A 10,809-nucleotide genomic window follows, 5' to 3' on the forward strand; every position below is an offset into this window, starting at 1 on the left:
ATAAAAAAGTGATGGTGTTACAGAAGATGTTACATAAATCAGTTCATGCATGCATATCCAACAACTAGCCATTGATCTATTGGTAAAATGTAAGCTCAGGTCAGGAATCTTTACTGAACTCTAAGAGGTTATCATTGTTCTTTCAAACTTCTTCAATTGGATATTGGGATTCAACGAATAGACCATATTTAGGAAAGTAAAATGTTACGGTTCTTCTTGGTGTTCTTCTAATCCTATGTAAGTATTGGTTTCTAAAATAAATGAAGAACCGCTGAGGTAATTTTTTATTTTATTTTTATAAAGCAATATTCATGTAAGATCAAGAGAACATAAGGAAGAATCGTAGCATTTCTCTTTAGAAAATTTGCTTTGCCAACTTTATGGTGATTTCCGTTAGAGACAAGTGTTGCCTTCTTGAATGGTAAGTTCAATTTAAAGCTCATTTATTTCGGCGTAAAATGTTTTATGTTAAAAAATTTTCAATTAAAATCATGTTTCAGAAGCCGAAAACATTTTACAGGGTTTGGCTCATACGGAAAATTAGAAAATATTAATCTCATATATTTTCAGTCAATCATATTAACTTTTAAAAATCTACTTTCATTCACAACATATAAATATCTATATCAAAAAAAAAACTAAAAGAAATTGATCAAGGGTCGGTTGAATCGCGGATAAAGGATTAATCCCAATCCACAATAGCTCCTCTTTTCAGGCATGACAGCTGCCCATCATCCATGTTTTATGCTCATCAACACCTCTCAACAGCAGCCCTTTCCTCCCATGACTTGTACGGACTGACACCCATGTTTTATGTAAAGAGTAGAAACTCAAGTCTTTTCCTTCTTTGTAGTTACATTCTAAATTCTTTTATCTTTTACATCAGCATTGTGAGATAATTATAGGATAAAAATATAATTTCTAGTATTACTATTTCATATAATCTGAGGAGCTGCAAGAAAGATAGAGATAGGTGGCGAGAATAGAAAGCCTTCGAAAAGGAGATTGAAATCCAGTGCAATTATCTGACCATATTTCTTAGAATTTAGACAAGTAATTGTGAGAGGGTCCTTGTGGGCCCATCTATCCCAACAGGTGTTTGAGATGCCGAGACCTCCTCGAACAAGGAGCTTCATGAGATGCCATCTCACAATTCTCTGCCATCTTTTCTGCTTGTAAAATTGTCGTATATTGTTACTTTTCCTTCCCCCAACCCCCGAAGGTTAAAGTATTGTCCCCAGTAAGAGACACTCATCTATAAAATCTCTAAGGTCACCATGGTCTCCTGAAAATTCTCTGTATTCATGGGAAGAGCTTGCTTCTTCAGTGGCAACAGAAACTTCCAAAAGCAGAAGACAATGCGTTGGAGACGTAGAAAGAAGTTCAAGGTTGCTAGAAATTCAGCACAATTACGACAGAGAAGTCATCTTGATACTTTGCGAGGTATCATTCCTGGGTGCGAGCAGGTGGATGCTGCAACTTTGTTCTTGAAGACAATGGAGCATATAATAAAACTAGAATTGCAACTTCATATCCTTAGATGCCTCACCAATCTCTAGCTAGCTAGTGTTTCATGGCATATCTAAGTAAGTTTATCAATAATTAAACATGCTTTAAGCCTCTATATATGTTTTCATTATCTATCTTTTGCTTGCTTTTTTTAAATACAGTTAACACAGTTGGTACTAAATGTGAAATTGTGTGAGCAGCCAAACATTACATGCTTATAATGTAATAGAGTTTGTCCTTGGTTGAATAATATGTATACGTTGTTTAGGATTCATATATAGGATCTCTTTATATATATTTAAGTTGTATAATTTCCTTATCAGATGATATCATAATCTACTCATGTAATCATGCTAGAATCTTATCATTATCATGTAGCCACGTCCAAGCTTAGGCTAGCTTTTCCATCTCTAGTTGAGTTGTGAATGGGAAGGCATGACTGTCGATGCCTCACCTTGGGACTTCTCACTTAGTGATTCCGCGACTACGTTGGCTTTATTGTTGTTGTATACAACAAAACCTTTTGACTTTGTAAGAAGAGTGAGGACAGGTGCTTCAGCTCTTGAAAGCTTCTTTTTTTATAATATCTCCTGTCATTGAACATAGTTTGTTACAAGAGAATGGCAAACAATCTGGTGCACAAAAACGGGCTCGCCACATGGCAAACAATCAAGCAACACCACCCGGGATCACCTATAGGAAACTTCACATTAAAAGGGTCACCATTATTAGAAAATATGTGTTACGCTATTTCTCTCAGAGCTCTCTCTATTTAGTTTTATTCTCAAAGCCATTTAATGGAGTAAGCATCGGAGGCTTTCTGGTTTATGAGTCTCGAGGCCCGACATCTTTTTGATGACTTTGAAGGAGCCCCATCATTCGGTCTAGCCTTGCAAAAATATTCTTCAACCGTTTAAATCCTAGTACTCATGCTGGTATTTGTTCACAATAATCCCGGTACTCAAATTTTAACCTATACTACTGTGTAAACATAGGGATCGTAAAGCAACCTAAATAATTATTGATATATATAGTTCCCAAATGGTAGCTCAATCGGTTGGAGATCGCTTTATGAAGTGGAGATTACTAGTTTGAATCTCCATCCTCTAAAAGTTTTTTTTGATGATATATCAACTTTAATTTTCAACTGAATATTCATGAGCAGAACAAGGTACGATTGTGTTATCATAATTACCCAAGTACACAAGTACACGTACAACACGTCAAAGGTAGAGTTAACATTAACTTTTGTAAAATTGAAGCTCATATTTTGTGAACGACGTCGACAGCATCAGCATATGATTGATTGTCGTGGCCCATGTCTTGTAACGCTCATAATCTTCCGCCATATCTAGCTTGAACGCGCCCCTACTTGTTGTTAGCACGATGAGATAACACGTGTTGGCGTCTTGATCAGCTTCTGAATCTTTATACAGCTCAGCATGCAGGTCCAACACAATACCTTAAATAACCAATTTCCATATTCATTAATCAATATGATTCTTTATTTTTTGTAATCTATATAAAGCATAGGATTTATACCATTTCCATTGAAAATGATCAAATTATCAAAAAGATGAAATGAATAGAGAGGGAAAGTAAAAGAAAGAGACATACTTTCTTTCTTACTTTTCCACAGATTGTGCTTTGTTATTTGAAGAATAACCTGTAAATTAGTTGAAACAAGAATTAAAGAGTTGAATGAAATAGAGCCTGCTCTCTAGCTAGACTTCCTCTAATTTCTCAATAACATATCCTGCCCACAAGAACTGTATATTGGTTGAGTAAGGAGTCGAACAACTGATCTCGTGATATTAATCAAATGAGTCAGTCAATCATTAGAGCTAGCTAACTGTCATGGGCCAATTGAGTTTATGGTTAATTCTTCTAAGCTTTATATTTATGCCCCACAAAATTTACAGCTAATTTACATGTTGACACAATATTAGCATACGATCGAGTGATACCTTGGCTTCGCTGTTGAGGGCGACTGACACAGTTTTCACCGAGTACTTCCCTGTTTACACATTATTCAAATACACAAATAAATTTGGAATAAAACATATGAGAAAGAACTTCTTGAGGGTTGAAAAACAAATACGCATGATTCAATAATGACTTTAGATGTACGTTATATACCTTCTGGTGTTTCTACAGTGAGATCGGCACCCTTTGCAAGGATCTTTTTATACTTCTCAAAATTGAAGTCTAAATCATTGGTGTCCTCAATAGGGAGTACAGGTGCACTCCCATTTAATCTCTTCTTGCATCCTGATCTTGCTTTCAGTGTGGCAGCTCCTTTTAATGCTGCAAAATGAGGCATTTTGGACATTTTAACAAAAAAGGGGCCGAAACATGAGATATTGACGTTGTAAATTTATAAAATTCGAGGTTATGATTACAAAATCGTTTATATTTCGGGGGGATCAAGTGTAAGTGAAGTTTTCTATCCTTCTAACCCATTAATTTAGCTAACAAATACAAGAGAATTAAAAGGATAGTTTTAATTTACATGTTGCAGCTGCAGCTGTGAGTGTTAAGATGTCACTTGCATTTGTACCACTCATGGCTGAACCTATCAAACTGCCGAGCTGCTCCCTTTTCGCCCCCATGGCTTCGGCGACCTTTGCACACTCTGCTGCAACCAGAGCAGCCGCAGAGGCCACTGCGGCTTCCTTGGCAGTGCTTGACTCGTCCTTTCCGGAGTTTTCGGCGGCGATGGCGGCGAGTGCTGCTGCCACGCCAGCCACTGATATTGCTGCATGCACTTCAGCTCTTCGTAGCCTCCCCTCTTCTTTGCGCCTTTGTTTTATTTCTTTCAACCATTTCTTCATTGACACATTCTTGAATGGAAGTATATTCTTCCATGGCAACTGCATAAAATTTTTTAGTTTATTCGTAGTCTTGTAGACAAATATGCTTTTAACACTTGACTTAAGCCGATAAGAATTAGCAAAGTTAATCATTTAATTAATTGTACTTTAACACTCTCACGCTCAAAAGTGGTTCAAACTCAGAAGTTTGAGAGCATGTTAAATTATCAATTTTTTTAAAAGTTTAAGCTGATAAAAAATAATAAATTTAATCAATACTTTAATATATAAAACGAAAAATGTTTATAATTAAAAGAAAATAAAACTCAAGTATTATTGAATTGCTTACCCATTTCTTCTGGAAATAGCTATTGTAGTTTAATTCAGGGTGCATTGCTTGCTGCATCCATATCAAAGACTGCAAAGAGAGGTGAAAAAAGAAAAAAGAAAAAGAAAAAGAAAAAAACTCAATTATTTATGCATACGTACGTAAGTGATGACGTAGAATATATTTCCATATAATTGTGATCGTAATCAAATCCGATACCTTCACATCATCGGATTTCCATGGTGGTAGAGGCTTAAAATCTGTATCATCCATCCTAACGTTCTTGTCCATCTTCTGCAAGTTCAAAATATATATGGTATATAATTCATGATTTCCTTTAGATCTAATAAAAGAGAAAATTAATCTATTTATTTCCCTTTATGATGAATATTTCACTCACCATGAAAGGAGATATGGCGTTGCTCTCGAATTGCTTGATTGAGTTATCAAGAATAACGAGTGGTCCTCCTTCTAGCTCTGGCTGCAAGGCTTGTACGGCAAAGTCGCACCATGCATGCGACAGAAAATCCATACTCTCGGGATGTGCATTCGAAGGCGTTTGATTCAAATTTGAAGCCATGAAATTTCTTAGAAATTGGAATATAGTCAATAACAAGTGCTACTATCTAATTCAAATATATATACACATACACTAGAAATGGTGAATCACCATCTTGTCAATGCTTTAATGTGGGTTCTCCATACCCATATAAATAGTGGTAGTAAGGAGTTGTATATGATTAATTAATTAATCTAGATGGGGCACGACTAGACAAGGGAACTTTACTCGCCAAATCATTATAGTTGGTTGGATCACCATAAAGTAGGTATAGATGTGATGTAGGAGAATCATCAGCTGAATTGTCGGATATTGAATTAATGGCACTAGAATATCTTGACAAAGAAGATCGAAGATTGCTATGCTTACAAACAAATTTGAACTTATCTTATATCCAATTATGTTATGCTACATCAGTTTGTAAAAAATTTTCCGTAAAATTTATTTGTAAGCCTAGCCTTCCTCAAGAAAATCAGCACCAGAATGACAATAATCAAGCATAAGATTTGAGGATTATTTTTAGAATAATATCTTTTTGCTTTGTCTCCAAGTTTCAGGGTCTTTATTTTTTTTAATCTAAATATTTTGCTTGAAAAATACTGAACTTAGCCTATAAATATGGTCTGTATTATTTTTCAATTCAGTTTTAAAGTTTTAAAGTAATTGTTAAATTATTAAATTTACCTCTTCCTATAAGCTTAACCTTTTGGAATAACTAGTAATTTAGCTTAAAGTATCAAATAAAAATTTCAGAGTTTTATTTTTTTTTGGGGGGGGGGCGGGGGGCAGCTAGGGTCTTTCTCCTCTCTAATAGTTATTTTCTCTCCTCCGGGTTCCCTCTATAGCTTTCAATTTTAAATTTCTGCTTACTATCATACGTTGTCAGAACAATCTTAATCCTAGTCCTAGTCCAGCTTAGTATCAAGATGTCTAGAGTTGAGGCCATAAAGAATAGTGGGTAGCTAGGGGATGATACAACTTGCTCCTGTGTTCCCTTGTATACCCAAAACTTTATCAGAAAAGGTGTTGGACAGGTGATATTACAGTTGGAAATAGAATTCTATTCTCTAGAGTACCCTAAAGATTCAGGCCGGGAGAGAACACATGGAAGCCACTAGAAAGAGTATCGAACCTCGTGGGACAAAATCTTATAAAATAAGACCAAGGAGGCCCTATCCCTTTTGCATCTTTAAATGAAAACCATAGACTCAGGCTAAGCATGAAGGGTTTTTGAGATGACAAAAATGGTGGGATTAGTTTTGCTGGAGCTGTCGAGGGCCACCACATTATTAGCACCCCTAACAAGTTACAAGAGGGCTAGAAAATGAAGAGTGGCATCGATCATCACCGAGCATGCACTTGGGCCAACATTGATAAAAAGGAAGGAGACATGTATGATTGATGTGAACATTGATAGAAAAGGAAGGAGACATGCATCATTGAGATTAAGTATTCTTTCAATTATAATAAACTCATAATTGTGATTAACTTGTTGAATAATCTACACCAAGATTAGCTTTTCTGTATAAAAAAAAGGGTTGTGAAAATTAGTTACTTCTGAGAAATGGCCATGGGGTCTCCTTGATGTTATTTTGTTGGAAATTATGTGGATCTCTGCAAATTTGTTTAAAGTTGTACTCATTACGCTCATGACATATATGAAAAATACAATATTTGCTTGCTATACTTTAATCGTGGGTGATGATCAGCAGCTAGGACCACCAAAAAAGAGGCTAGAGACTAGAGAGCTAGGAATGTTAGCTGAGATTTCAAGACGAGGTGTTAGAATAACTAAAGAATATAAACTTGAATACTATATTTCTTCTCTATACCGTAACTGTGTATAAGAATGAACTATTTACAGTTGAATAAATTGAGTTAGTTAAGTTTCTAAGGGGTAGCTCAATTGGCTGGGGACTACGTCTCATGAAGCAGAAGTCACTAGTTCGAAAAATTATTCTATTTTCCGAGTCAATGGTGAAACAAAAAAAAAAAAGGAAAAAAAAAATCATTACGCCCTTTTACTTTAGCTCAGACTTAATTGTACCTGGGAGACTTTGAAGTCTACAACAACATGCAACTTCAAGGAAGACGACGTTACATGAGTAATTCAGAAAAATCTATACCGTGCGACTCCGTGATTTACTAGAGCGGGTGGTCACGGCGCCAGCCCAATTAAAATTAGAGCCTATAAATCATAATTCAAGTTTGTATTATATATTGACATACTAAAATCAAAATAAACTAACATATAATGTTTAAAATAGAAATACAATCAGTAGTCACGCAAATATAATAATACATTTTGAATATATTATAACATTCCCCTCAAACTCAAGGTGCTAATGTAGATGTTAACGGGATTCGAAACAAGACCATAGAAACATCCCGGTGAATGCGCTTTGGTGAAGACATCAACCATCTGACAAGCAGATGCAATTAATAGGATAAAGGCGGAGAGTTCCCTACAAGAGATGGTAGCGCACAAAATGGTAGCCAATCTCAATGTGTTTGGCGCGTTCATGAAATACATCATCATGTGCAATCTAAACCGTACTCTAATTGTTGTAGAGTATAGGAGAGTTATATGTTTGAGGAACACGTATATTCTATAAGAGCCAACGTAGCCAGAGTAGCTCAAAGGTCGTGTCAACAAGGGCACAATACTTACCTTCAGTGCTATAGTAGGCAATAATAGACTATTTCTTGCTAGATCAATAGATGAGGGAGTCACCCAATAAAAAACAATACCCCATGGTGGAATGGTGGTCAGTGGGATCACTTGTCTAATTAACACCCAAATGTATATGTAAGTCTAAAGATGTGAAAAGAGAAATGCAAATTGTGAAACAATGGAGCTGAATTTGGCAAACCAAGTACGCGGTGCCTATTTCATCCCAAACAACGCATGGCAGAGCCGACAAACTTTATGTGGAGGAGTGTACCAAGGAGGAAGCTACATATAAACTTCTTCATTAAAATCACAATTGAGAAATGCATCTTTCACATCCATCTGAAATAGATTCCAACGACGTACAAAGACAATTGTAAGGAGCGATCAAATAGAGGTAAGCTAAGCCACCAATGCAAAAGTCCTTATAAGTAATTCTACACACTTGATTTAACTCCTTAGCTACAAGATGTGGCTTGTATTGCTCACATTACTCATCATATTTGGTAGTAATCTTATAGACCAATTGCACCCCACAACATTTTTTTTCTGAAGGTAAATTCACTAAGTCCCAAGTGTGAGTTTTGATAAGAACATTAATTTCTTCAAACATAGCTTTCTATCAAAGAAGGTCAGTACGAGTCTCATGGCAGGAGTAAGGTTCGTGTAAAGTAGCAATAGCAAAATAACAATGATAACCATGAATATGAGTAATAAGGAGGAGAGAGGTCTTCATGAGAGGTAGTAGGTGGTGTTAGTGAAGTCTCTGCAGTTCAAGAATATTCCTTAGATGATTCCTTGAATAATCCAGCAAAGTGAAGATATTAAGGATCTCGTAAATGAAGAAGATAGAGATGCTACTGATTGTCTTGCCAAAGTGAGCAGTGATACTTTACTATCCAAATACAATGAACAGCTTCAGCCAGCAATTCCTAGTCTTGTGCTACGTTTGCCTTATTGGGATTTATTTAAATCCCTTTACTTGTATAAACTAGGAGTAATATTCTTTCCATACAGACTTTTATGTTAGTTGTACATGTTAGGGGTATGATCTTTTTTTTTCCTTTGTTGATCCATGTAATTAGTGTTTTTCCTTTATTTGATCTCTGTAAACAAACTACAAATAGAAATACAATTGCTCTGTTTTGGCATCAAGTAACCAAAAATAGTTTTCCCACTTTCCATTTCATGGTATCAGAGCCTCAATAGGCTAACGCCTCTTTTCTTCTCTGCAAATTCAATTCAATTCTCACATGCTTCCATCTCTATGGCTTCCTCAAGTTCTAGCTCCAACCCTACCTTTACTCTTCCAACTCTACAGTTCAATGGAGTCAAACTTGAAGGCCCCAATTACTCAGTGTGGCTTTCTCAGGTTTTACCTGTTCTAAAATGTCATGATCTTATAGGCCTTGCTGATGGATTTGAGCCATGCCCTCAGAAGATCTTGAAAGATAAGAGTGGTAAGGAGGTTCCAAATCCAGAATACACAATCTGGAATAAAAAGGACCAATTTTTGCTAAGTTGGATCAACATCACTCTCTCTGAGAAAGTGCTTTCCACAATTTATGGATTGCACTCTTCAAAGCAATTCTGGACAACCTTGGCCAGTCAATTTGCTTCACAATCTCGTTCCCATATCTCTCACTTGATGCACCAAATTCAAAGCTTGCAGCAGGGATCCAAAACCTGCACAAAATACCTTCAATTTGCTAAGACTTTTGCTAATTAGTTGGCTATGGCAGGTAAGCCACTTGATGATGAAGATCTCATTTCATTCATCATCAGTGGACTCAATTCCTCATTCAACACCTTTGTTACATTATTCTCTTTTGCTATTAGAGAAAAGGCACTAACCTTTGAAGATTTTCAAGATGAACTCTTAAGCCATGAGATGTTACTCAACCAGCAGCAAGCAGCCATACCTGATGCAAACAGTTTTGCACTTTTCACTTAGAGACAAAGCAATAGGAATTTTACTCCTAACTTTGCTCGCAAAGGCAAAAATCACAAATCTCCAAAAGCCAGCATTACACCAAATTTTCTCCAAAGACAGGAAATTCAAAACCTGCAACTACAGGGCTTCTGGGATCACAACCTGCACTATCTACTGGATTTCAAGCACAACAGCAAATGAATCGTCCAAATCAGTCAGCTCCAACCAATGCCTTTCGTGCTCCTTGCCAAATATGTGGAAAGAGCAGTCATCAAGCTCTTGACTGTTTCCACAGAATGGACTATGGATATCAGGGTAGGCACCCTTTCACTCAATTGGCAGCCATGGTTGCCCAAGCAAATGTAGAAATTGAAGAACAACAATGGTATACCGACAGTGGTGCCAATGCACATATTACAAATGAGCTCAAAACTTGCAACTCCAACAGCCTTTCCAGGGTACAGATGCAGTAGCTGTGGGTAATGGAGGAGGTCATACCATTGAAAACATTGGTTATGTTACCTTACACTCACCTATTTCAAATTTTCATCTTAGAAAAGTCCTTCATTGTCCAAAAGCTACTACTAATCTTTTATCCATCCAAAGGTTTTATCTTGACAATAATTGCTATTTTATACTCACACACTCTCATTTTTTTGCGAAGGATATGCAGACCCATACACTGCTGCTGGAAGGCATTAGTGAGAACAAACTTTATCCATTAAAGTTTCAACGAAATTCTCTTAAGAATAACTGCCAATTTACTGCTTTGTTTGGAATAAGGACCAATCTCTTCGGTTGGCATTCTAGATTAGGCCATTCATCTCATGTCATTGTATCTCGTATTATTCAAAAACATCATTTGCCCATTGAAAGTGGTGATTTCAACAATAAAGCTATTTGTGACTCTTGTCAATTAAGTAAAATCACATGTTTACCCTTTTCTGCTTCAAATAGAAACTCCACTCATCCCCTTGAACTTATCCATAGTGATGT

The 10,809-nt window shown here is 36.3% G+C and overlaps 1 protein-coding gene across 1 annotated transcript; it reads right to left on the bottom strand.

The window, feature by feature from the left end:
- Positions 1 to 2,704: 2,704 nt before the first annotated feature.
- LOC132190456 (VAN3-binding protein) lies at positions 2,705 to 5,316 on the bottom strand. The gene is made up of 8 exons (XM_059605444.1): positions 5,051 to 5,316; positions 4,870 to 4,944; positions 4,672 to 4,740; positions 4,022 to 4,382; positions 3,649 to 3,816; positions 3,477 to 3,526; positions 3,127 to 3,175; positions 2,705 to 2,971 (listed from the first exon to the last, which is right to left on the bottom strand). Exons 1-8 carry the CDS (start codon positions 5,228 to 5,230, stop codon positions 2,751 to 2,753), a joined length of 1,173 nt encoding a protein of 390 aa, XP_059461427.1. The 5' UTR covers positions 5,231 to 5,316; the 3' UTR covers positions 2,705 to 2,750.
- Positions 5,317 to 10,809: the final 5,493 nt, after the last annotated feature.

The sequence above is a fragment of the Corylus avellana genome, chromosome ca8, assembly GCF_901000735.1.
Source record: "Corylus avellana chromosome ca8, CavTom2PMs-1.0".
In the NCBI taxonomy this organism is placed as follows: Eukaryota; Viridiplantae; Streptophyta; class Magnoliopsida; order Fagales; family Betulaceae; genus Corylus; species Corylus avellana.

What these genes read in the sequence shown, in the direction of transcription:
- LOC132190456 (XM_059605444.1), bottom strand. Translation starts at nt 5,230, where the DNA reads ATGGCTTCAAATTTGAATCAAACGCCTTCGAATGCACATCCCGAGAGT. An exon ending in ACGCCATATCTCCTTTCATG is followed by an intron (nt 4,945 to 5,050) that starts GTGAGTGAAATA and finishes TTGAACTTGCAG; the next exon opens with AAGATGGACAAGAACGTTAG. An exon ending in CCCTCAACAGCGAAGCCAAG is followed by an intron (nt 3,176 to 3,476) that starts GTATCACTCGAT and finishes ACTAATTTACAG; the next exon opens with GTTATTCTTCAAATAACAAA.